The sequence below is a fragment of the Emys orbicularis genome, chromosome 3 (genome assembly GCF_028017835.1).
Source record: "Emys orbicularis isolate rEmyOrb1 chromosome 3, rEmyOrb1.hap1, whole genome shotgun sequence".
Lineage (NCBI taxonomy): Eukaryota > Metazoa > Chordata > Testudines > Emydidae > Emys > Emys orbicularis.
This window is the reverse complement of record NC_088685.1, coordinates 215,975,608-216,001,716: the sequence shown is the minus strand read 5'-3', so window position 1 is coordinate 216,001,716 and position 26,109 is coordinate 215,975,608. Positions and strand designations below refer to the sequence as shown.

The 26,109-nt window shown below is 51.5% G+C and overlaps 1 protein-coding gene across 3 annotated transcripts in view; it reads right to left on the bottom strand.

The window, feature by feature from the left end:
- PYGB (glycogen phosphorylase B) overlaps positions 1-25,320 on the bottom strand; it is a 35,753-nt gene extending 10,433 nt beyond the window's left edge. The window contains exons 1-11 of one of the 3 annotated variants that reach the window (XM_065402259.1): positions 25,078-25,320; positions 18,824-18,925; positions 13,143-13,221; positions 11,513-11,616; positions 10,487-10,618; positions 6,770-6,881; positions 5,071-5,153; positions 4,683-4,826; positions 3,945-4,037; positions 1,936-2,082; positions 1,073-1,236 (exon numbers count right to left, since the gene is read on the bottom strand). In XM_065402259.1, the coding sequence (XP_065258331.1) occupies positions 1,073-1,236; positions 1,936-2,082; positions 3,945-4,037; positions 4,683-4,826; positions 5,071-5,153; positions 6,770-6,881; positions 10,487-10,618; positions 11,513-11,616; positions 13,143-13,221; positions 18,824-18,925; positions 25,078-25,320 (1,403 nt within the window). The remainder of the gene's footprint in view (positions 1-1,072; positions 1,237-1,935; positions 2,083-3,944; positions 4,038-4,682; positions 4,827-5,070; positions 5,154-6,769; positions 6,882-10,486; positions 10,619-11,512; positions 11,617-13,142; positions 13,222-18,823; positions 18,926-25,077) is intronic. The other 2 variants (XM_065402260.1, XM_065402261.1) reach the window with 2 other exon arrangements.
- Between the last annotated feature and the right edge of the window lie 789 nt (positions 25,321-26,109).

Sequence of the window (26,109 nt, the reverse complement as noted above, 5' to 3'; positions counted from 1 at the left end):
CAAGAGGGAAGGTTCTCCCATGGATTGGTAACTGGTTAAAAGATAGGAAATAAAGGGTAGGAATAAATGGTCAGTTTTCAGAATGGAGAGAGGTAAATAGTGGTGTCCCCCAGGGGTCTGTGCTGTGACCAGTCCTATTTAACATATTCATAAATGATCTGGAAAAAGGGGTAAACAGTGAGGTGGCAAAATTTGCAGATGATACAAAACTACTTAAGATAGTTAAGTCCAAAGCAGACTGCAAAGAGCTACAAAAGGATCTCTCAAAACTGGGTGACGGCAACAAAATGGCAGATGAAATTCAATGCTGATAAATGCAAAGTGATGTACATTGGAAACCATAATCCCAACTATACATATAAAACGATGGGGTCTAAATTAGCTGTTCCCACTCAAGAAAGAGATCTTGGAGAGATCTCTGAAAATATCCACTCAATGAGTGCAGCAGCAGTCAAAAAAGTCAACAGAATGTTGGGAATCATTAAGAAAAAGGATAGATAAGACAGAAAATATCATATTGCTGCTATATAAATCCATGGTATGCCCACATCTTGAATACTGCATGCAGATGTGGTCGTCCCATCTTAAAAAAGAGATATTGGAATTGGAAAAGGTACAGAAGGGGCATAGAATAGCTTCTGTATGAGGAGAGATTTAAAAGACTGACTTTTCAGCTTGGAAAAGAGACGACTAAGGGAGGATATGATAGAGGTCTATAAAATCATGACTGGTGTGAAGAAAGTAAATAAGGAAGTGTTATTTACTCCTCATAACACAAGAGCTAGGGGTCACCAAATGAAATTAATAGGCAGCAGGTTTAAAACAAACAAAAGAAAGTATTTTTTCACACAACACACAATCAACCTTCGGTCTGACCCAGTACGGCCGTTCTTATGTAACCGAAAGCTTTGTATGGCCTGCAGTCTCTCTACTGCTGGTGCGAGGAGGAAAGAACCCAGCTTGACTCTCAGCTTCCAGGCTAAGTTTACAGGGCTGGGCAGTGAGGAAAAACAGCCTTTCCCTGGCAAAGCCAGCTCTGAACGGGAGGCCGCTCTGTGGGTGAGTCACTCACACGGAATTCTTCACGATTTCGGAGTGAATCCTGGCCACCCCATTGACGGCGTGGGAGCCGATCACGCAGAGGTGGGCCATGTTAATCCTCTTGCAGTCCCCTTCCTCGATCACGGACATCCTGCGCAGACGATCTAGGTCTCCGGGGTAGAGGGCGGCCACGTGCTGCCGGGACACACACACACACAAACAAACGTCAGTGGCGCAGCCTTAAAATGCAGACAAGGGGCTAGACTGTCACTGGGGCTGCCCCCAGCCTGGGGGAGTCAAAGCCCTCCTGACTCTGCTGGGGGGGGCTACTTGGGGTACACCCCCCGAGCAGGGGGTGCAGCTGCTGCTCTGCCACTCCCCCAGTGCCAGTGAGGAGCAAAGGGGGGGTGACTAGAGCAATGGGGGGCAGGGAGGTACTTGCCTTGGAGCAGGAGCGGGGTCATAGCGCCCCCTAGGGCTGCTCCTGGGTGGAAAATACCCCACATGTTTACATTTTTAGGGGGTATTTTCAAAGGCAGACAGGGCACCAAGGACCCACAGGGGCCTTTCCCAGCCACTCCCCCCTGAAGGTGACAGGGACCAGCCGGGCAGCGCTGGAGGCTAAATACCGCTATTTATCCACTGAGAACCCAGCACAGCGTCCCGAACCACGCAGTACGGGGCAGCCACGGGGAGAGACGGCAGAGCCACTGCCTGGCAAGGAGCGGCGGCTCAGAGCGACAGTGATTCTGAGCTGCAAAGACTCATCCGTGGGACGTGCGCCAAGAGCAGCAGATCCACGCCCTACAGGCCAGGCCTGGGCTGTGGGACCTGGACGAGACGAGGTCCCTGTCAGCCAGGGCCAGCTCCTGGTCCCGAGCCCAAGCCCCTCACATCCAGATGTCTTTGGTTGATGGTATAAATGATCTCCAGGTGGCGCGGCAGCAGCTTCTCGAACATGGTGACTGGCCAGCGCTCCAGGGCCTCAGGCAGCACGGTGTGGTTGGTGTAGGCGCAGGTCCGCTTGGTGACCTCCCAGGCCTGGGGAGGGACAAACACGCTCACATCAAACAACTGAGACGCTGGAGTCTGACTCCATTGGGCTCATTACTGGGGTGTCTGGGTGAAATTCAACAACTGGGTCAGACTAGGAGCCCCCGCAGGTGCTGGGCTGGCTGGTCCATGTCCTCAGGGTCTAACTGAATCTTCCCCAGGTCACCTCGGTCCCTCCTGTTCCCTGCCCGGGGCACAGGATTGTCCAGTCTGCTTTGGGCTGCGATACCCTGCTCGGAGTTCGGTTGTCGGGTGGTGCTACAGGCCGTCTGACTAACTCAATGGCTGGTTCCTTCTGGCCTTAAACCGTCAAACTGTGACAACATCTCAGAGCAGAGGGGTGGCACTGCCCAGAGACAGGGAATCTCTCTCTCTCTCTCACACACACACAACTGACAGCACCAGATTCTGCTGATATCTCTAACAGCGCCGCACAGTAACGACCTTTCAGCGCTCAGACCGGCTTGGTGGGGCCCACGACAGGTTTTTCCATCAGAAAATGCCGACTCACGGCCCTGCTAACAGGAAGGGTCGGCTCTGATGAATCCCCTGGTCCCAAACATTTTTAACAAACAAAAATTTGGGCGCTGTCGAAAGGTCCCGTTTTAACCGTCTCAAACCCTAGAAAGGCGCGTATTTCAGTTCATGACGGTTTAAATTTTGTAGTTAATTTATACTAAAAAAAAAAAAAGGTAAAAAACAAGATTTAAAAGGTCAAAATCGAAAGGAAACATTTCTGTTGGCCCAATCGGAATTTGCATTTATTTATTTATTTATTTTTGGTTCACAAGAATTTTCGAGATTTCGAGTTTTCATCCTGACCTGGGACAGGAAAACGGTGCTTCAGGTGCACGTGCGCGCCCCTCGGGCCTCGATCAGAGGCTGAGCTCAGGCTGGAGCACGCGAGCATCTACACTGCAATCCTATAGCCCTGCTCAGCGGCCACGGGCCAGCCGGGGGCGTTTTACTGCAGTGCAGACATACCCCAAGGCTCTGCCAGAGTCACCCTATAGGCCAGTGGCTCGGCCCTCACCTGGGATGTGAGAGCCCCAGGTTCAAATCTGCGCTCCAATCAATAGCTATATGAATTTACTCTGACGCCCATTAGCCCTGGGCCCTCCAGAAGCTCTGCCAGGCCTCTCCAGTCCCACAGCTGCTGTGAGAGCAGCCTCCCCTTCTTCTCGGGGAGATCTCTCCCCGTCACCCCTGGCCAAAGCGTGCCGGCAGGGGGCACTTCCTGCCCAACAGGAGGATAACCAGGACTCCAGTTACAGCAAAGAGCTCGCGTGTGTCGCGGGGGGAAACAGGACAGAAAGTAGACCCAGCTGTGGGGAGGGAGGGGGACGATATGGGAGAAGTGAGCACAGTGGAAATGGAGTGGGCGGGACAAAGCCCTGGCCGGGATGATTTAGTTGGTGTTGGTCCTGCTTTGAGCAGGGGGTTGGAATAGATACCTCCTGAGGTCGCTTCCAACCCTGAGTTTCTATGATTCTATGGGAGGCGGGGAGAGGGGAAGTCCCAGCAGAACAGAAAGAGTTGGAGATCAGACAGCAGGAACTCAGCAGAAGAAACTGCGGGGCGAGAAGCTCTTGGGGAAGACACGGTCAAGAGGGACCCTGGCCGCTGTGGGCAGCTCCCCCATCGCTGTGGAGAGGAAGCAAGAGGCAGCGAAGCCAGGAGGGCTCGAGCGGGAGAGTAATGTCCCCACAGAGGAGGATGCACGACTGGGGAGAGGATCAGCCAGGGTTAAACGAGGCTCTCCCGGGTCTTGCCAAGGCCATCCTCCTGCAAGAGCGGGCGAGGCAGGGTCTGAACACAGGCCCGGCCCAGCTCTGCCCCCTCACACTCACCTTCTCCCACTCCATTTTCTCCACGTCCACCAGGATCCGCATGAGCTCCGGGATGGAAAGTGCTGGGTGAGTGTCGTTCAGCTGAATGGCGACCTGCAGCGGAGACATTCCCAGGTGAGACGCACTCACGGGGACGTGCTCCTGTGCTCCCAGGGCAGTCCCAGGCCCGGTCTACACTACACAGCTTTGTCGCACAGCTCTATCAGCGCTGAGTGTGGGAACTCCCCCCGCTAGCCGACATCACGATGCCAGCAAAACACTCGGTGTAGACACAACTATCCTGAAAGAAACGTCTCTTCTTTTGACATATGGGGAGGTGGTGTAGCTATGCCAGCAGAACTCCAAGGTCTCGAAGTCTTCACTAGGGGTTCTGCCGGCACAGCTATACCAGCCAACGCTCTGTAGAGCAGGCAATCCCACAGGGCAGTTACGGAGCTAATTCAGCGTCCATGGCCATCACCACCTGACATGCACAAAGCCTCTGGGAAGGGATGGACGCCCAGGAATGGCTCTAGCAGAACTGGCCAACGTGCTTCCAAAAATTCAAATGACAAAGGGGCACATTTTTCACAAGAAACGTTCACTATTTTGAAAGCAGCTGTAGGGGCTGGATTTCAACACCTAAATCTTTGGAAATGTGGTCCCTAGTGCCTGCTTTGGAAAGCGACGTGATGGAGAGAGGCGGCATCGGCAGAGCCTGGGGCGGCAGCACCTGCCACGGCTCTGCCAGGTGCTCACCTTGTCAGGGAAGGTCTCAAAGCATGTCCTGACTGGGTCTCGGGAGCCGAAGTTGGAAGACTTGAACCGGCGAATGATGTCCTGCAGGGTGGCAGCTACCACGAAGTATTCCTGCTTCAGCCGCAGCTCCTTCCCTTCGAAGAACTAGACACACAAGGCCCGGCATCAGCTTGGCTCGTGCTAGCATCCCGCTGCGGCTAGCCGCCACCTAGGTGCAGTGTGACATGCTGGGGGGCCTCCGAGCTGAGTGGAACGGTGCCCATCGACTTCAGTGGGCTTTGGGGCAGGCCCTAGATGGCCCCGGCTCCTGCTCCAGCCCCAGGTGAATGTTCACGAGGCACAATCCACCCAAGGGGCGAAAAGGCACGTAGGGAAGGGGGTCACTCACATTGTCATTCGGATACAGGACTCGGGAGATGTTTTCTGCCAGGTTTCGATCCAACACAGCCTCGATATAATCACCCACATTAACTGAGGAGAGAGACAGCACGCAGGGCCAGACAGCTGTTAGGACGACACGTTTACCTTACCCCCTAACACACACATGCCTTGGCACGTGTCCTTCATACAACTGACAGTAGGGAAGGAGGGAGGGAGCTAGGACCTGATCCCACTGACCCTGGAGCCAAGGTCCTTCCAGCTGAGATCAGAGCCCCGTGGCGCTAGGCGCTGCACATAACACAGTGCCAGTCCCGGCCCCGAGGAGTTACAGACTTGGCAGACAAGACGAAGGGTGGGAGTTTAGAGCTGAGGAACTGAGGCACAGAGAGATCATGTCACTTAACCGAGATCACAGGGGGCGTCTGTGGCAGAGCTGGGACCTCACAGAACCAGGGAAATGTGGGGCTACTTCGGGAGGTCTCTGCGTGGTCTGTTTTATCCAGGACTGGCCAATGAGCAGCGTTGAGGTGCACTGGATGACCAGGTGCAGCGGGGGAGATGGGGGAGCAGGAAAGCTTGCTCAGAGCAGGCTGTTAAAATGGCATCATTCCTGTTTCATGCCAGTGCACGGCCCAGTCTTCACACACCTGCCAAGTTTTCTGCGGCTCCACATGACACGGTATGCAAATTATTGAAAGAGTCCATTTACATATTTATAAAGTCTTTGCATAACCTCAGAGACTTGGGCTTATGGTCAGTAGATCCTGCCCCAAGCCCTGGTGGGGAGGGGCCTGGTGGAGCAGCACAGAACTTGGCAGCTCTGAGGCTGGGCAGGAACAGGGGTGGGTGGGTAGGTGGGAGGGTGTCCTAGGGTGGTGGGGGAGGGGAACAGGGGTATCTAGAAGCTGTCCAGGTTTAGTGGATGGATGCTGGGGCATCTGGGACAATGGGGGCTAGCTGCAGTCAGGGAGTGGCTGTGTAGAGAGGGGGTGCTGGGATGTCTGGGGTAGGTGAGTAGTGGGGTGTCTGGGACAGGTGGGTGAGTGCTGCGATAGGCAGGTGCTGTCTAGGAGAAGAGCTAGGGTCCCTCAGCAGGGGAAAGAGGACTTCCTGAGGCCCCAGGGTCTGGCAGGGGGAGCCTGGCACCGAGCTCGTTTTCTGCCCCACCGCTGCCACCACCACTCCTCACGCAGCAGCCTCCAGCAGCATGAAGCCAGAGAGAAGCAGACCAGCAACCTGAGGCAGGCTCAATGGTGGCCTCTAGCAGCCACAGGTGGAACTGCAGCTTCTGGCCCATTCAGGTGGAGCTGCAGGCATGCAGGCAGGGCTGGGAAATCCAGACTGTGGCACGGGGTTTGTGACACCTGGCAGCCTGGCCTCCTTGCTCCACACCTGCATTGCAGGTAAGTGGACTGAAGGCTCAAATTTACTTGCCCTCCAATAGAACTGACATCTGAAGATTCAGAACAATTTTTATTTTGGCCAGAGATGCCAGCCCTTCCCTAACAAAGTGGGAGGACCGATTTAAATATACCCTCGTGTGTTATGTTTCATTTACAGTGTGTTTGATTGTATCTGGGGCCCCACTCTGCCAGGTGCTGTACATGCACGCGCGCGCACACACACACACACCCCAGAGACCCTCCCTGCCCCAGCGAGCGTCCAAGGTAAGCAATGAACAGAGACTGCAGAGAGACAGCACTTACACTCCTGAAGGTTGAAGTCATTGGGTGCTTTGGCAGACCACAGCCTCATTGTGTTCACGGTGTTGTTCTTGTATCCTGGCACGGGGGTATCATAAGGCATGGCAAGAACTACCTGTAAGAGGAGAATACGTCACTTCCAATTAGCTACAGGACGTCCTCAGGGTACAAAACGGGCAAGAAAACAACCCAAACTCGTGTGTGTGCGCGTACATTTATAAATCGTTTATACATAGTTTATAAAGGGTTAATAAGTGATGAATAGACATAGTGTATTCTTATTCTTGTAGCAACAGCATCCAAGCAGCATGTGTTATAGATAGAAACTAGCACATCAGTAAAAGGTGCTACGGATGATCATAAGCAACCTGTTGACCTTTAGAACTGCTTAACCATTTTTTAAAACATCTATTAATTCTTCATTCACGTGTTATAAATGTACCTCAGTGGCCATTAAAATCCAAACCATCCTGCAGAATTCAATATAAAATTATATCTCTGCTATAGATGGGTAAAACCCCCCACTACAGAAAGGCTTTTGTTCTCTGTTTCTAAGCATGATTCCCCCAGAACCCCTTAGATGTTTATTGAAACGTACTGGTTAAATTCCACAGGACCGGTATGTAAGGGCTGCACGTGAGCTATTGCAGATGCAGTAAACTGCAATCACAACTACACCCATCTAGGCCTTGATCCTGCAAAGCCATAGGTACATGCTTACCTCTAAGCACGTGAGTATAATCCTGTTGGGCTTGTGCTTAAAGTTAAGCATGTGTGTAAGTGCTTGCAGGGTTGGAGGATTTGCAATGGTCTATCCCCTTGGACAGTCTCCCAAGAAACACTCCAGGGAAACATGCGAGTTCCCTTTCCCCTGGCGCAGTGGGTGAGGAAGAGATGGTCAGGGGGGAGAGACTGAAGGTTCCCATGACAGCCACAGAAACAGCTCGGTTGGAGCTGGGGAATCGTGGAATCTGAAGGCTTCCTGAGCAGAGATTCCCCAGTCAGCACTAAATTGCCCTGACTCCAATTCCTCAGGAGAGCTCATCGCATGGCTCAAAACCTGCCAAGCAGCACACGTGGGACACCGTGACGTTTACACATCAGAAAGGAACAAAATAAGGGATGCAAAGGGCATCCAAACGCAGGCCCCGATCCTGCACAGACTTAACACGTGCTTAGCTCTAATGCTGTGAGTGTACGGCACTACATGTGGTAGCACAATTTAGCATGGAAGCGTTTGCAGGATGGGGGCCTATACGTGGGAACCCATCGTAATGGAGATGTGCTGTCGGCTGAGAGCTGTGTGACTGCTCTTCTGAGCGTAATGCAGCAGTAATGAGTTAGTATTTGCTTGTATGACAGTGCTGCCTAGGAACCTGAGTCACGGGGCAGGGCCCTGTTGTCTGGACAGGATACCTGGGCCCAGAGAGCTCACTATCGGGAGGTTTCCAGATACTTTTCCAACGGCAGAGCTCCAATTTTAGTGCAGGGAAGGATACAGTAAGAGGAACAGCTTACGTCGAACGACTCTGCCAGGGACACGTGTAAAGTGCTGTTCTGCCCTGCACCGTGACGCTGCAGAAATGGCAACGTGGGAAGCTGGGTTTGGGATCGACCAACGGCTTTCAGCTTGCAAGTCCCAGGCAGGGCTCAGAGTTCTGCTGCATTCTTGCCATCCCCAGCATGAAAGATGCTGCAGGATAAATTCTGCCTTGTTGACCCTACTGGATCAGAACCAGAGCATTTTGAACCCAGTTGGCCCAGCTGTAAATGACGGCCGCAGGCGCAAGAGGGTGGGGACCAGCCCCAAGCGCTCAAACGTCATGAGTCAAGCCCCCAATAACCACAGGCCTGGCTTACACATCACGAGGTTGTAAAAATAACACACTTGGGGCTCTTCTGCTTTATTGGTCTTCTGGTATTTGAGCCTTCAGAATTCGTATTTTCAAGCTTTTCCCCACTCCCGTGAGGATTAGACACTTACTGCTTTTTAAAATGAAAGCTAGGAGTCTCTCAGAACCAGCTGACTCCAGGAGCTGGGGCTTTAATGAAAGCACCAAATTTCCTGAGCCTCACAATCCAATGGACAGAGTGGTCACGCTGACAGCCCAGGATGAGTTTGTGGGGCTGGCAATTACAACAAACAGCCTTTTACCTGCAGGATTTGGGAGAAGGGGTCCAAGGAGGAGGGTCACGAAGCTCGAATGAGCTGTGTTACACCGTCAGACCCACGTTCTCCTTCCCAGGCAAGGCTGGTTTTATTCCCGCTAGCTCCTGAGACGGAGGGGCAATGCTGAGCACTCGGGTGCCGCTGGCATTTGTGAAAATCAATTTAGGTGCCTAACCGGGAGTCGAGTCCTTTTGAAAATCCAGCTCCGGATCTGGGAGCTGAGCACTCGAAAATCTGGTCCCAAGCTGCCAGGCCATCAGTTAATGTTTATTTCCACCCACACATCACATTCCCCTGCAACATATGCTGCTCTGTGACTCAGCCGCTGGGTCCTTCCTATTTACCAGCAGAGACCTAGAGCTCGCGATGCTGCTCTGAGAACGAGCAGCATCAGCAGCCGGAACAGAAAGGCTCACTCCGAACTCACATCGGTTAGTATATTAACCCTATCTTAGGGATGAGGAAACTGAGGCACAGAGAGATCAACTGACTAGCCCAGCCTCACACAGGGAATTGTGGCAGACATACAGGTCTCCCTGTTCCCAGGTCTCCCTGTTCCCAGCCGTACCCCCCTGAGCATCTTCCCTCTTGTCTAGGGAGCATGCAGTAGAGGCCAGGCTCTGGTCCAGCAGGTGGTATGTAAATAGTATGGGAGGAAGACTCGCCCTCTCTCCTGTTGGGTGCCTCTCTGGGAAAGCACCCAGGACTATATGCAATAAGCACTGTTATCTGGCAATTTCTGGATTCAAAGACCAGATCTTAGAAATTCACACTTATTAAAACACCCGGAAATCAAACGTTTCAAGCCAGGTGTGAAATTCTGGACCCACTGAAGTCAATGGCAGTTTTGCCATTGACTTCAATGGGGTCAGGACTTTACCCCTGTTGTTTAGGTCACTTGGCTCCCCTAGCAATATTACGGTCTATCATTTTAAACACCGTCTGCTTCTCTCTTCATAGCGCTACTCTCACTTCCATCAGTGCCACTCAGGGTTTAGGGCCCAAATGTGCTAGGCGCTGTACAAAACACAGGATAAAAGAACATATCCAGCAACTGCAAATAACGACTAACTAATCTTCTCCACCCAAACCTTCCAGACTACCTAAAGCCACAGAGAAAATCCCATAAAAAAATCTCCACAAACACTGTCTTTGAGATATACATAGCCAGAAAAAAGGGTTGGAAGATTTGTCCCAAATTGAGGGAAGAAAAATAAACCACCCACCATGAGTCTAAATCCCCACCAACCTGCACTGGTGTAAATCCGGAGTGACTCCACTGAAGTCTGTGTAAGTCAAGGGAGAATCGGGCCCTGAACAGTTTGATGCTACGTATGTTACTGCCGCCTGCCTGATTTGTCTTGGCAAACGATCATCATGTGAAACTGTAGGCAGTTTGGTTTAGAGTTGGCAAAGCCGGGAGTGAGGCTGGGATCACGTTTCTAACGAGAGACCCAGCTTCAAACTTAGTTCTGGACAGACCAGGGTCCCTCCCTGGTCGCATCTGGGCACGTCACTACCATTCCCAAAGTGAGTGGGGATCTTTATACCTGAGTATCGATCCACTTCACGCCCTCCGCAGTGTGCTCCACGCGGCCGTAGAAATGCACAGGAAGCATATACTCAGGGCGGGCTTTTTCCCAGGGGTTGCCATAGCGCAGCCAATCATCGGCTTCCTCCACCTGAAACATACCAGCAATAGACGGTTATTCTAGCCATGGCCGAACTAGGGCCCTGCTAAGAAGGAGATTCTTGTAATCGGCATTTAAAAACATTTAAAAAAAAAACCCCAAGCTTTAAAAAGGAGTTTTAAAAAGAGACACGCGAACCTCCCTGAACCCCTAACCATTAATGGCTAGATCCCCCACTGGTGCAGATCGGTGCACTCCACTGACCGCATGGAGCTGTTCCGTTCACACCAGCTGAGGATCTGGCCAGTAACTCTAGACAGCAGCATGGGCGTCCATGTTGGTTGTAACTCCTTGATTCGTCTGCCCAATGGGCACAGCTGAGAGTAAAAAGACGGGGCTCTGTCCGCCTGGTCACCCTGCAGACTCCACCAGCGATCTGAACGCCCGTCAAGCACTTCCTTTGCTCATGAACCATCAGCCGCAGTCAAGATTCTGCAGCGTGTTGCGGTGCTCACGCCAGCAAAGAATCCAGCCCTTTCTCCCATAACCGCGCTGGCTTTGCAGGGCTAGCGTGAGTAACAATGAACGACACAATCATTTGGGTCAGTAATGTAAGCTGCTGTCTGTCACAATACACAGAGGGACCGGCCCTGCACTGGCACGCTGGAGATCCGGGCTCCGTTCCCAGCTCTGCCACAGATGCCATGTGTGACCTCAGACAAGTCACTTCATCTGCTTGGGCCTCGGTTCTCCACCCTCGGTCTATTCAGACTGCGAGCTCTGTGGGGCAGGGACGACCTCTCCTTTCGTGTCTGCAGAGCACCACACAGAAGGGGCCCTGCTCTCCGTTGGGCCGTTAGGCGTGACAATACCATCCACGATCGATTGTCAGAACAATCAAAGGGAACGTTACAAACCGAATGCTGAACTGCCCCACCGACAGACCTGCCAGCCATCGAGAATCTTCTGATTAAATATGCCAAATTCGTATCGGATCCCGTAGCCATAGGCTGCCAGCCCCAGCGTCGCCATGGAGTCGAGGAAGCAAGCTGAAACATCAAAGCAAAAGATCCCTCTTAGGAGCAGGTTTGCAGAAACCCAGCTAGGAGACCTGGGCCCGTGTCCACATCTCAGCCCTGTGACTCGCACGGGGCTACGGGCCCGAGACAACCAGCAGCTTTTCCTTTTTGGGACTCGGAATTTTTCAAAAATTGTGCACAACCAAGGGGCTGAGGAGTGTGTGTGTGGGGGGGTGTTGTGAATTTCTAGCCTACTTTGGATTAGACTGTGCAACAGTCCCAAGGAGTAGCCGCCCTGACATCAGAGAGCACGGTGGCACTCCAAGGGGTGTGTGTGCAGAATCTGACCCCCGTTGGGCTCCATTTGTGAGGGCAGGGGGGCAGAGATCGATCCGTTCTCCAAGGAGCTTGTGCAGAGGGAGGGAACTGATGGATTCGTTGGGAGAATGGATGGGGTGTGTGTACACACGTGTGCACCTGGGATGGGGAGGGATTGATGGATTTGGGGGAGCTGTTTTGGGGGAACCCACTTGGTATTTTTATGCCCCCCATGCACGATTGTTTCTTTGGTTCTTTGCCAAATACCCATAGGCAGGTCTGGCTGGGCTCCAGCTCCACTCTCCTGCCTCTCACCACAAAGATGGGTGCTAGGGGCTATCTGAGCCCCGCCGTCTCCTTCCAAGGGGAAGCAGGGAGGTGGAACTGGAAGCTAGCCTAGGAGCTGGGGGGCATTTTCCCATGCTCCTGGTGGGGGCAGTGACCGGTGGCTTGGGCGTGATGCAGAAAGGGGATATCGATTCCAGACATGCCTCCCAGGGGCGGGCTGGGGCTAGCTAGCTACTCTTTATAAAGTGACACCAAGTGTGACTTTTACTAGCATCCCCAGCACTAGTAAGTGTGTGTCAGGACTCTGTGGCTGACAACCAGCCCTAAGGTGGACGGGAGCAGCAAGAGCTGGTCTTGACACAGGGCTGCAGGGTGCTGAATAGTGATGGGGACAGTCCCAGGGCAAAGAACAGTTCAACAGCCCTGTCTCAATGTGAGTTCAGCACAGCTGTGGCCAAAACGGACCAGAGCACGGCCTGGTGGGGGTCAAGCTGTTTTATAATCCAGTTAAAACCAAGTCCTCGTCCCGGGCTCTCCCTGAGCTAACGCAGAGCTTTCAACTTCCCACGGCTGCTCCCGCAGCAACACTAGTGTGGACTGACCCCAGCACGTCATGTAACCTCGCTGCAGCAGGTCGAGGTGACACACTAGCTAAAATGACGGCAGATGCTGGCACCTTGTCTACACTAGAGCTGCACCCGTGTTAGCAAGGACAGCAAATTTGGGGGGGGGGGGGGGAAGGCTAGTGTAGGCAAGGCCTTGGGCCTCCTCCAGTGCTAGCCCAGACGTATCAGAAGTCAGCTTAGGCAGCTGTGCCTAAACCACAGTCGTTAGATGCAGTTAATTGCCCTTTGTAGAGGGGGGCTAATCGGGGAGGGCAGGGGCCAGCACTGCCAGGCGGCCAAGCCTTGCAGAGGGTATCACGGGGACTACAAAGAACAGGGCGTTACCTGCCAGGCGACCCAGCCCTCCGTTACCCAGGCCAGCATCTTCTTCGATTTCTTCCAGCTCCTCCAAGTCCAGACCCAGCTGTTGAGAAAGCAGCAACTTCAGCGCCAGGGCATCACCCCCACAGAGCCCTGAGACATGCTTCCCTGCAGCCCTCCGAAGGGGAGAAAAACACACCCAGGCGTCTCTCCCCCCCAGCCAGCTAATTCCTCTGACAAATGATCCTATCCCACTTCCAACCTCATTTTTATTAGGATCTGCAGGTTTCTTAGCTACAGCAAACCACAAACGCTTCTTGGCTGGCAACCTCCAAAACTACAAAGACCTCTAATCCGGGAAGGGATGGCAATCAGCCAATCAATCACTGCTGGCTTATTTGCATAACGATTTGAGGATGCTCCTTCTTTCCAGGGTTAGTAACTGTACCTTGAGCCTGGAAGGACTCTGGGGTCCGGGGGTTTCTTAGCCCAGAATATGGTTAATGCCAAGTTCACAGGTTGACCTTGCAAGTTATTCCTGCTATGCTGGAATGTCCCTCAATGTTCTGGCTCAGAACTTCCCAGCAACAAATATGGCTGCTTCAGCTTCTGACCTTCCAACACTGTCCGCTGACCTACCCCCAGCATCAATCTCCCCTTCACCCACCTTCTTCACAGCCACTCAGGAAGGCCAAGTCTCCACTCCCATCACTAAAACTAATGCCTAGGGCTGGCTGAAAACTTCAAAGATGATCTTTTCCCATCGGAAAATGGGGTTTTGTCAAAGTTGAAATTTTCGGTGGGAAAAGATGAATTTTGGCAGAATTTTCCATTGGGAAAAATGGAAGCAAAATGCTTCATTTCAGATCTGCATTAATCTCTGCATCTGCCAGAGTGCATCATGGGAGATGTAGTCCAATGGGGGAGCAAGGCCCACAAGAGAGACTGGGAGCAAAAAGGACTCAGAACTACAACTCCCAGGAGGTAACAGAGCAGGCTCAGGGGGGTGCAGAGATTAATGTGGACCTGAAACAAAACATTCTGATGTTTCTGAATTGAGATTTTTCCTGAACTTTCTATTCCATCAGAAGTTTCAATATTTGAAATCGGGATGAAAACAAATGTTGAACTGTTGGAATTTCCCACAGGACAGAAATCCTGGTTTTCTATCATCTCTTCTAATTCCACTTTAAATTCACTTTAAATCTGGGGATAGCTGGTTACCGAGAGCAGAGTGGGATCAGAAGATGAGGCTGCCATGTTTGCTGTCCACATATGGAGGAGCAGTTCTGGGTGTGATTATTTTACCAAAATAATCCCTCGCGTGGAGGCAGTCATACTGGCACAAAGGTGCCTTACACTGGTATAGCTTATTCCCCTTCCCAGTACTGGAATAGCTGCACCGCTATAAAGCACTTTTATACTGGTATAACTGTGTCCACACTAGGGCATTGATACCATGTTAGCTACACCAGTATTGTTAAAGCAGCATAACTTGTGTGTGTGTTGACAAGCCCTTGGTTGACCTAAAAGACTTTTCTTCCTCTAAAGGGATGTAAATGGTGTGGATGGGAGGGAAAGAATTACGTAATTACACATTTCTCCACAAAACCCTGCCTGCCTTTCCTATTACCGATGTAACAGCAACTCCACCTAGCAGCTCCCGAGTCTTGCACTTTAGAAATAAAAAACAAATTCTGGTCTAAATAAACAGGGAGCACCATTAAGTTACCATTTAAATACAGAAATAGCTCACTGATCTAATACACAGATGTAAACCACTTGTCAGTCAAGGCTCTCAGAGCCCTGCCTAGGGAGGAAGTGGTTAGACCACTAGGCTAGGACTCAGGGGACCTGGGATCTATTCCCAGTTCCATCACTGACCTTGGGCAAGTCACGCCAACTCCCTGTGCCTCAGTTTCCCGTCTGTAAGAAGGGGAAGATAATACTTTCCTTAGGGGAGCATTATGTGTATTAATTAGCAATTGTCAGTAGATTGCTTTAAGTAGTAAAGTGCCAAGTATTAACGAACATTCAGCCTCTGCACTATTATGCCCGTTTTACGGGGAGTGACAGCAATGGAGAACTTTAGCGTCGGTCAGAGACACTTATTAACGTGTGGTTTTTGGACAAGTCCAAGTAGGTAATTTTGGGTGTGATTTATTTTTTTTAACCAATATAATTATGCCAGTACAACCCCTAGTGTGGACACTGTTACACCCCATACAGGCATGCAGCTAACCACCAGAAGCACATTTATACCGGTATAACAGCGTCCGCACTAGAGGGGTTGTACAGGAACAGCCATATCAGAATAGTTACAGCAGTGCAACTTGTGTGTGTAGATGCGGTCTAACTGTCTCCTCCTTCAGCAGGGCTAGCACAGGGATGGATTGCTCAACACCTCTCCAAGTCACGCTATCTCGGCTTGTTGGGCTTAATTTCCAGGGGGCTTTACTGAGCTGCAGTTGTGAGCAAAGGCCAGGTAGCGAAAGGAGACTGAGGGCCCATGTGACAAGGCCCTGATCCCGGAATGACCTCAGTGTGGGCAGAGTCCCAGTGGGCTCGGGGAAAGTGCAGTGCCATGTGCACGTGCCATGAGCAGGATCGGGGCCTAAGCCCCCTATTACTAGCAGAGGAAGCTACTGCATGAAGAGGTTTCGAGTTTATTCCTTGTGGACCCTCCTCCCATTGCAGTGTATTGTGTTACCGGCAGCCTGCGCATCGCACACTGCAGACGGATCCTGCAGCAACCGTTTTCCATCACAAAAGCTTTGTTACGATCAACAACCTCTGAAACAAAAATATCCCCAAGCCAAGCCCAGCCTCTTGAATCTTTAACGAGCTGGATGATAGCTTGAAGTGTATGTGTGTATCAGACTTGCTTCAAGGACAGAGGGATACTGGGGCCTCTGCCAAAGTCACTAGCTTTCATGAGTCACGGTACTTTCAAGGGAGCAATAACATTAGACCAAACGTGGGTAGATTAGATGGAAACTTCAGGATGCTGTAAAATTAATGAGCTTTGCACAAGCCGTTTGCTTTGGTTACCGATGGCACAAGGGGGAGGAATTAGAGAGAGAGAGAGAACAGTGATGCGGATAAGACATGGGCCACATGTGTATGTTACATCCCCATTCCTGATTCTCCGTTTGTTCTGTCTGGTTAGGCTGTCAGCTCTGGAGGGCAGGGTCACGCCGCTGCCCTGGTCTGTGACACACCGAGGACGCTTGTGAGGCTACAAAACAATGATGAGCCACATGGGTTTGCATTTCCCTGCCTGCCCCTGGGTTTTGACAGACTCCTGCCTGGTTCCCCCTCCACACAGGTTCTCTTCTGGAAGAGGCAACTCCAGGGAAGCTGGTGGGAGCCGGAGTGGAGCCAGGCGGGGATTCAGTCACAGGAATGACAGACTCATAGAAACATGGGGCTAGAAGAGCCCATCTCGTCCAGCCCCCTGCGCTGAGGCAGGACCCAGTAAACCGAGACCCTCCCTGACAGGGGTCTGTGTAAAGCAGTCAGTCTTCAAATGGAAAGTGGGTCTGTTGCAGAAGCACTGCACAACTGTGGGAGAGGGGGAGAGGAGGGACTGCTCCGTTTTCCTTCCCTTACGATGCTTCCAGTCCCAAGGAGGCCATGCTTTGCACAGGGCCGCACCACGCCGGGGTCACAGACACTTCGTAACAAGCTGCCACAATGGTGTAGGCTCTACAGCCCGGATTCCCAGAGGGATTCAGGCTCCGCACGACACTGAAATCAATGGGAGCTAACCGAGGGTCTGGGCCTGGTGCCCTGGAGCAGGCTGCAGCAGTGTCTGGGCTCTGCAGGCCGGCTCCAACACCCACCGAACTCGGCAGAAAGCCTCCCAGTGGGGCTTCAAACCTTGGGCCTGAGTCTCCCCTCACTCCCCCTGGTGTGAAGTACAAGTAAATACACTGAGGCCAGGGAGTTACACTGGTGTAACTGAGAGGCCTCAGCTGCCTCTGATCAATGGCTGCACGCGTACAAGAGCCCCCGTTGGGCGGCTGATAGTCTGGCTTTAGACCCAGAGTGACCCAGATAATAACAGGTGCCCGGTCCCAGGCAAAAGCCCTGGAGCAGGACATTTAAACAGGAGCGATACATTTACACTGGCCTAGTACATTGGCGTAAGGGACAGAAAGCTTTTGAAGGGGACTGTCACAGGGCATGCTGGCCCTTTAAGAGTCCTGGGGCTCAGCCTCACCTGTGCCAGGTGTAGCTAGGGTTACCAATTCTGATTGAATGTATTCCTCGAGGTTTCATCACATGACAGCATCTTTAATTAAAAGTTAATCTTTAATTCCTGGAGACTCCAGGACAATCCTGGAGGCTTGGCAACCCTAGAAACTCCCCAGGTGAAGGGAGTGAGTCCAAGGTCATGTGATGGGAGCATGTGACTCAAAGCCAGGCCTGCTGGGGGACATATAGGCAGCCTGGATTCAGAGAGTGACTTTTGTGAGCCCCCAGGCAGCAGGCCTGGGAGAAAGCGACACCCTAAAGAGGCCGGGTTTTCAGGCCAGGGTGACAAAAAACATGAGTTCTTAAGAGAAGCTTTTATTACAGAAATCGCATCATGCTAAACGTGCCATGATAGGCCCTGATCTTCCGAGCTGCAGTCACGTGAATAACGTTTTGTTGCGGGTGACTGCACGGGCATTCATTGAAATGTTTCTGTTTCCAATTTTTTGGTTATTTTTTTCATCAGAATAACGACCTTTGACCAACTTCCCCTCCGCCCCCAAAAGTACCGACATTTTAATGAGAAGTTTTTCACTTTTCTGACAAGTTATAGAGCTGGTTGAAAATTGAAAAGATTTGACCAACTTTTGAAAAATCAATTAAAAAAAAAAAAAGTCGTGAACATTTTCATTCACATGTCACTGGTTTTGACCAGCTCTACGTGGGACTGTACGAGTGTGGTTGTAGTTAAGCACGTCTAAACATCTCACTGTCATGTGCAAAGTGCTCAATGCCTTGCAAGATCAAGCCCCGAACCATTATCCAGCTGCATCACTGAAATGGATTGGTGTTTTGCCACTGTCTTCAGTCAGAGCTTCCTCAGACCCTGTGGATCCCAACTGATGCTAAGAGAAAATGGGGAAGGGAGCTGGCTGGAAAATGGGCTTTCTTCTGGGGAAATGTTGACAAAAATGAAAACACACATCGTTTTCTGTAGAAAATTCAACAAAAAGTGACTTTTCAGTGACAAACAAAGCTTTTCTTTTTTTTTTAAAACCAAAACCTGAAATATTTCTACTAGGAAATGCTGCGGTGGTGCCTCATGGGAGTTGTAGGAAAAGCCTCTCATGATCCCATTCTCCTCTCCAGGCTCAGCTCCCTGGTCAGACTACATTTCCCACTATGCACCGTGATCTCCCCTCCTGGTGATAGCAGGCAGTTGCATCATGGGAATCCTTAGCTATCATGCATTATGGGAAATGTGTCTGGGTGGGGAGCACAACCCATTTAGGAGAATGGGGACATGAGAAAACCAAACCACAACTCCCAGGAGGAAATACTTTCATTTACAGGAGTTTGGCTTTTTGATGGAAAAAAATCAAATTTCCATAGAAAGCAGACACGGCTTAAAAAAATTAGTTTTGTCAAAATCAATTTTCTTTCTAAACAAATTTTGGCAAAAAAGTTTTGCTCAACTCTAACCAGGACTTGCCAGAGAAATTTACCTGGTAAATGGCTTCATCACAGACATTCTGCATACCCAAGTTCACCATTGTATTCTGCAGGGTGCGGCCCATGTAGAATTCCAGAGACAGGTAATAAATACGCTGGTGGAATACATCAAAAGGACAGAAGGAAGAAAATTAATTTTACTTCTCAGGCTGAGACTTTGCAACACAAAGGGGGCTGAATACGGAGGTGAAATGTACATATTCTATGAAGAAAAACTAATGCTAATGCACAATTAAGACTGCAAAAACGCAATCAGGTCCATTGACAGACATACTGCCTCTTGCTCCAGGACGTGCTAACAGCAAGGACAATTAGCACTGGAACAAGTTACAAAGGGCTGTGGTGGAGTCTCCAACTCTGGCAAGTTTTAAATCCGGATGGGATGTTTTTCAAAAAGCTCTGCTCTAGGAATTGCTCTGGGGACGTTCTCTGGCCTGGGCGATACAGGAGGTCAGGCTAGATGGTCACAATAGTCCCTTCTGGCCTTGGAATCTATGAATCTTTGTTTCTGAATCTGTGCTCTCTCTCTCAATAGCTCTTCTGACTTTGAGCCAAGCACTGATCCTGCCTCAAAAGGACGTCTGAGCAATGTGCAGAGAGGGACACGCTCCACCAGACCCCGGGAACGGGAACTGTCCCCCCGTTCTTGCCCCTCAGATCTAAAGAGCGGGGTTTGTATTTCACACGGAGGGACTGCGTCCTCCCCTATACCCAGCAGCAGCAGGGTCGGATCCTTTGCCAGAAAACACCCCCCCCTTGTTAGCAGATGTTGATCCCGCTGGGGAATGTTAAGTGGGTTCTGCTGACTCTGGCTCATTAACCTACTCAGATAGGAGAGAGGTGGGAGTGACACGACCTCATCTCACCCTAGGAGCTGCCAAGCCTGGGAAGAATATTTGCCATGAATTTTGGTGATCTTTGTTTTCATCTCCTTGTTAATAAAGCCAGTCCCTGGTAAGCCATCAAGTGTGGGCTGTTTTAGAGCAGGCTGGAAAAGCTATAAAAATATCGTTCATTGTATTAGTTATTGGTGTGAGAGCACCAGTGACTCCCACATTGCATACGTGCCCCGTGCGAGCACCAAGGTCATGTTCCGCTGTGCCTTGCTTTGCCTTTCAAAGAACAGTTTCTGAAGTGCGTCCTACCAGCAATGTCCCCCATGTGTTCCTCCCCAAAAGGAGGCATGCAGCCATCAAGCAGTCCCTCCTAACGCAATACACTTCATTGTGAAGAAGGTTCACGTCAGGTCTCTGTGCTCAGATGCAATTCCCAGCTCGCCTCGATTCAGGACAGCACTAGAGCTGGGGAGGGAATTGTTTTCCCTTTTCCGCATTGGGACAAAACAAGACCCTTGGAAGTTTTTTTGTTTGTTTGTTTTTGGGGGTTTTTTTGGTTTGTTTTTTTGGAGAAAGAAAGCAAGCACGCCCCTGTGATGTGGGAGGCCCAGATTCAAGTCCGTGGTCTGAATCAGGCAAGCCCAGACCTGGACCTGGGTTCCAGTCCAAGTGCGCTAACCATTAGGCTATTGGCTATTCTAGGGTGGGTCTCTCTCTTTCTCTCTCCGGTTTTCACCAGGAATTCCATCCTAGGTCTGAGAAATCTTTCCCCAAAATTGGATTGAAACTGGTACATTCCCGCAAAAAGTTTCGTTTTCATTGGATTGACATTTTCTGACCCAAAAAAGTTCCATCCAAAAACTCCTGCCTGGCTCTAGTGAACACACGCTTAACCCCCTTGAAATCAGTTAAGGTGAAGCCCCTCCCGTGATAGGGAGGCTTTCCTGAATTGTAGCCCTGCCGCCTGTTGTGTAACATGGACCCCGTTTTGTTTGTCAGAGAGATTCTTGTGAGGAACTTGTCAGCCGAGTGTCCCTGTGCCTATCTCTGCCCAGAGCATGATTTTGCTATAGCAGGCTGCCATTTTCTGATAAGACTGTTTCCCCAATTAACTTAGAACGCAAGTGATCTGGGAGGCCTAGCTGTATATTTATAAAACCGTTCTTCACAGTGAAGTGCTGCTTTTTCGCAGCTGAAATGCCACGCACAGGGCCTGTCACATTCATTTAAGATTCCTAATTGTATTCATCAACATGGGCCTGATCCAAAGTCAATGGGAGTCTTCATCGGGCTTTTGATCAGGCCTATGCCAGGAGCTATTTCCTAGTATGACGATCACCCCTGTTGAGACGTGTAGAAATAAATCAGTGCCACGCCGATCACCCACTATGAGAGTCTGGGAATAAAAGGAAAGTGCAGTGCCTGGGTTACGCTCAATAAATATGGACTCAACTTTCCACAACCATTTTCAGCAACACGCATCCCTCTGGGGTCTCTTGGGGAGGGTTGGAATTTTAAATGAATCACATGTTCCAGGAGACTTGGCTTGCTGAGGCAGATTAGGGCTGAGAAAATGTCATGGCTGGAAATCAGGGAGTGTCAAAAATTATTGGCAGTGGTTTTGGTTATAGAGGGCCATGGGGTGAATTTCATCCTAAAAAGATCTACCCCACTGTTCTGTTTCAGCAATTCATTTCACACAGTGAATGGGTAACTTGAATTATTGATCCAGTTGATACGTCAAACCACCCTTAATTTTGAGACTGTGGCATTATTTTAAGTATCACTTGTCTTTCTACACCATCATTGCAACAATACAAGAGCCATGGGGATTTATGGGTTAAACAGCCATACTTGTCTGATCAGCACGGTGCAACAATATTAACTAATATTTGATAGGGACATAAACATGATAACAAAAAGTTATGTGGGAAGATGTTCCCCTCAGCTCCCATGAGTCTGTCTGCAGCAAATGGCTTTATCCGAGCCCATTTTCTCACTGGATAAATATTTGACCAGCATCCGTTCTATGGATCATTTCTTCTTTGGAAAACACTAAGTTAAGGAAGTAGGATAAGCAATAACATTGGTTAGTCCCCTCCCACTCTGACTTCAATACGTTTCATTCCTTTAAAATAAGCAACTGGTACACAGCCATGGGGTTGCTATTATATTCTTTCCAGCATGTATAACATGCCTAAGCAGGAGCACTTGTTTGGGGAGACCATCCTAGTTTTAAAAGAGCCATATTTTGCAGTGTGATGTATGCTAAATAAAGCCCATTTGTAGGATTCATATCAGGATGTGAGTGAATCAAACTAAAAGAAGAAGTGGGTGACATAGAACCAAACCATTCCTTTTACAGCACTAGGAAACTGTCCTGCAAGAAAACCAGGATGTATGAATCAAGGTTCACGTTCTCAGCTCGTGTACACCAGCTGAGAATCTGGCCTCAAATTCCTATGTTAAACCGACACCGTTCAAGGCAAATTTGACCTAAATTTGAGATTCCGTAAAAGCTTACAACTTTAGACGTGTTTCCATTCATTTTTGTTCATTACAATAGAAACAATTTTCTTTTAAACAGATACCTATTTCTCTGCAGTTTTGGCACTCAAACATTACAGCACTCTGCTAGTATGAGAACCTGACCGTGAAATCGATTAGAAACTGTCTATCAGCAGAAGTGAAACCGACTCGCCCATTTCCATTGGCCAAGATGAGAGGAATAAAAAGTGTCAAAAGGCACAGAGAAGAGTCTTTAATGTTCTCCATTTTAATAGTCTTCTGCAGGTTCCCATATCACTTCATGCCTTGATTTGACTAAGCTGAGAGAAAATATGACCATGCAATGTTTTAAATCTTTCTTCAGACACTTTTCCCTGTATGCCTCCTAGTGAGCCTCTGTCCAGCCTAGTTTTTGAGTGTGCCAAGTGATGCGGTCAATCGCCTGCAAAACACTCTCTCCTTCCTTGTATCTACCTGGATTAAGAGGAAGGATGGTGCATATTTGCTCTTCTGAATGAGGGACAGAAAAGGTACTTTAATACAGAAAACATGGAATGCGCCCTTCATCTAAATCTCTATTGGGCGTATATTATGCATGAAACAAACACAGGGTACTGCAACGGTACCTGGTCCAATGCCCCCTGCAGTCTATAGCCATGTCTATATGAGAGACTTTTGTGGGCAGAGCAAAGGCAGTGGCTAAAGTATGATTTTTTGGGAGGAGAGGAGGGTGTCACATTTCTATACCAGCAAAATCTCTAACGTAGCCACAGTAATAGCCGCATAACAGTGCTCTTGCCAATACGTCTTATTTCACTTGCCGAACTGGTATAGACTACAACAGCAAAGGAACTTTTCTGACAGCATAAACTGTGTTTACAGTAGGAGGCTTTGCTGGTATAGTTATTCCGGCAAACTTTTCTAAGGCCTACCTGGCCTATGGAAGCCTTTCAGTGCTCACTGAGATCAACAGAAGCACTGGCCTTTAATCCAGGCTGATTATTTGAGCGGACAAGTGTTACATTTCCTGATTTTTGTAATACAGCTGTCTGCTGTGACATGCAGGCGAGTGGTTCATTTCACAGCTGCATTCTTGTACCGCTTTCTCTCTTTCCTGTTCCCCAAAAGAACTAAACAAGCATCGTTTCCCCCTACAAGGATGAAGGAGACAACCCGCTGAACTGGGTGAAATTCTCTGGCCTCCTGTTATAAGGATCAAACTAGATTTATGAATCTAGGTCAGCCCCACGACTTGGCACATTTAAAGCTACACTGGACAAAGCTCTAGAAGCCACACACGGAACAACCCTGCTCTGACAAGGGGATGGACTAGATCAGCATTTCTCAAACTGGGGTCCCCGAGGGTATTCCGGGGGGTCCGCAGGCCCCACTGATCTCCTGGAGGCTACTGAAGCCAAACCGGGAGATTTTAGGCACTAAAAGTCCAGCGGCGCAGCAGGGCTAAGGCAGGCTCCCTACCTGCCATGACTCTGCGCCACTCCTGGAAGTGGCTGGCACATCCTTGCAGCCAACCCCCTGCCCCAGCCCAGAGCCTGCACCCAAACTCCCTCCCAGAACCAGACCCTGCACCCAAACTCCCTCCCGCACCCCACACCCCCTCCCGCACCCCACACCCCCTCCCAAAACCAGACCCTGCACTCCCCCCGCACCCAAACTCCCTCCCAGAGCCAGACCCCACACCCCCTCCCATACCCAGACTCCCTCCCAGATCCCGCAGCCCACACCCCTCCCTCACCCAAACTCCCTCCCAGACCCTGCACCTCACACACCCCCGCACCCAAATTCCCTCCCAGAGCCAGACCCCGCACTCCAACTTGCACCCCAACCCCCTGCCCCAGCCTGGTGAAAGCAAGTGAGGGTGGGGGACAGCGAGTGACGGAGGAAGGAGGGATGGAGTAAGCGGGGGGTGGGAAGAGGTGGGGAAGGGGTGGGGCCTTGGGGGAAGGAGCGGAGTGGGGATGAGGCTTGGGGCTGAGCAGGGGAGTTTGTGGGTCCCCAAAATTTTTAAAATCAAAATGGGGGTCCTCAGGTTGCTAAAGTTTGAGAATCGCTGGACTAGATGACCTGACAGCTCTTTTGATATATAACTTAGAGAATTTTTTCACTTCAAGGTCCCAGAAACAAAGGCAAGGTTTTCATCTCGAGGCCAAAAGACCAAAACATCAAGACACTTGATCACGGCCTTGGATAGACCAAGAGACTACCTACACTTGACCAGAGCTCATCTACAACAACGCAGGCCTTAGATGTACTTGTTCTGCTTCCTTCGCAATTGCTGTAATATCCCTTTCCAAACAGATTACTGTGTTATCACAGTAACGAGCCCCAAACCTGCCAGCAAAATGCAGCACTTTGGCCAACATCTGTCACTCTTAAATCAGGGATTCCTGACCCTCTAGGAAGTTGCAGTGCTGGGTTTGTCCTCCCTGGGCTTCAGAAACCTCTGCCAGGAGAATAAAATATGCAAATCTGAATTGCTGCTCACACAAATGTCAAGCTGGACTGAGTGCCGCGTGCCAAGGTCTCTGAACGCAGGACAGGACACCCCGTATTCCAGGCCCTGGGTCTCGGAGAAGTGACCGTCTCGCCACGGAGCCCCACGGACTGGGGACAGCGCTGCAGGGCTGGACACCTGCCTGTCCAGCCCGTCACTGTAACAGGTCATTCGCCGGCCCAGCCAGGCTACTGGGAGCAGAGCTGCAGGGTCACCCCGCTTATGGGGGGCTCAGACGGGATGAGCAGATGTCCTGATTTTATAGACACAGTTCAGATAGTCGGGGCCTGCCACCCCCCGTCCCCCCCGGCTCTCTGGGCACCCCAGCGCCGGGACATCCCCCTGCAAAGCCCCGTGTCCCCCCCCCGCAATGCGCCCCCAGCCCTACCTTGGGGTCCCGCTCGTAGTAGCACTGCTGGGTGCGGATCCAGCGCCCCACCAGGTGGTCCCGCACCGCGTGCGCCAGCGCGAAGAAGTAGTCGCGGGGGGTGGCCACGTTGCGGTCCTTGACCAGCGTGAAGTGCAGGTGCCGGTTGAAGCTTTTCCGCACCTCGGCCACGTCGCCCAGCCCCGCAATGCCCCGCACGCTGATCTGCTTCCGCTTCTCGCTGTCGCTGCGGGGCGCCGCCATGGCCGGGATGCGGGGCTCGCTCGGGGCTGGGCGCTGCGGGGCCGGGGCTCGCTGGGGGCCGGGAGTTGCGGGGTCGCGGCTCGCTCGGGGCCGGAGCTCGCTGTTGCTGCGGGGCGCCGCCATGGCCGCGATGCGGGGCTCGCTCGGGGCTGGGCGCTGCGGGGCCGGGGCTCGCTCGGGGCCGGGGCTCGCTCGGGACTGGAGGCTGCGGGGCCGGGGCTCGCTCGGCGTTGCGGGGCTGGGGCTCGGGCTCGCTCGGCGTTGCGGGGCTGGGGCTCGCTGGCCGCTGCGGCTCGCTCGGGGCTGCGCTGAGGGCGGCCGGCGCCCGCTGCTGCAGTGGGGAGCCCGGCGCCTGCGCGCTCGCCAAGCCGGGGGTGGGGGGAGCTCTGCAGCCTGGCCGCGAGCCCGGCGAGCCCAGCCCGGCTCGCAGGCGCCGAGCTGCTGCCACGCTCCGCCCCGGGCTCCCCCTCGCCGGGGTCTGCAGCACCAGCCCGGACCCGGCACCAAAATCCGAGCTCGCCAGGCCCGCGCGGGTTTAAAGGCTGGTCCCCAGCGGCCCCCCCGCCAGCCCCAGGCAGAGCCCCCAGCAAACGGGGCGGGTGGTTCCCTGCCCAGCTCAGAGAACCAGGTTCTCTCGCTTTGCAGGGAGCATGTCCCGGGGGAGCTGCTGGCCTCGGCAAAGAGGTCCCCCCATCACCCCTCCCAGGAATAAAGGTAACCGCTCCTGTCCCACTCGCGTTGTATCAAATCCTGCACCCCCGTTTTTCCAAGTGACTTTGGGGCCCCCCT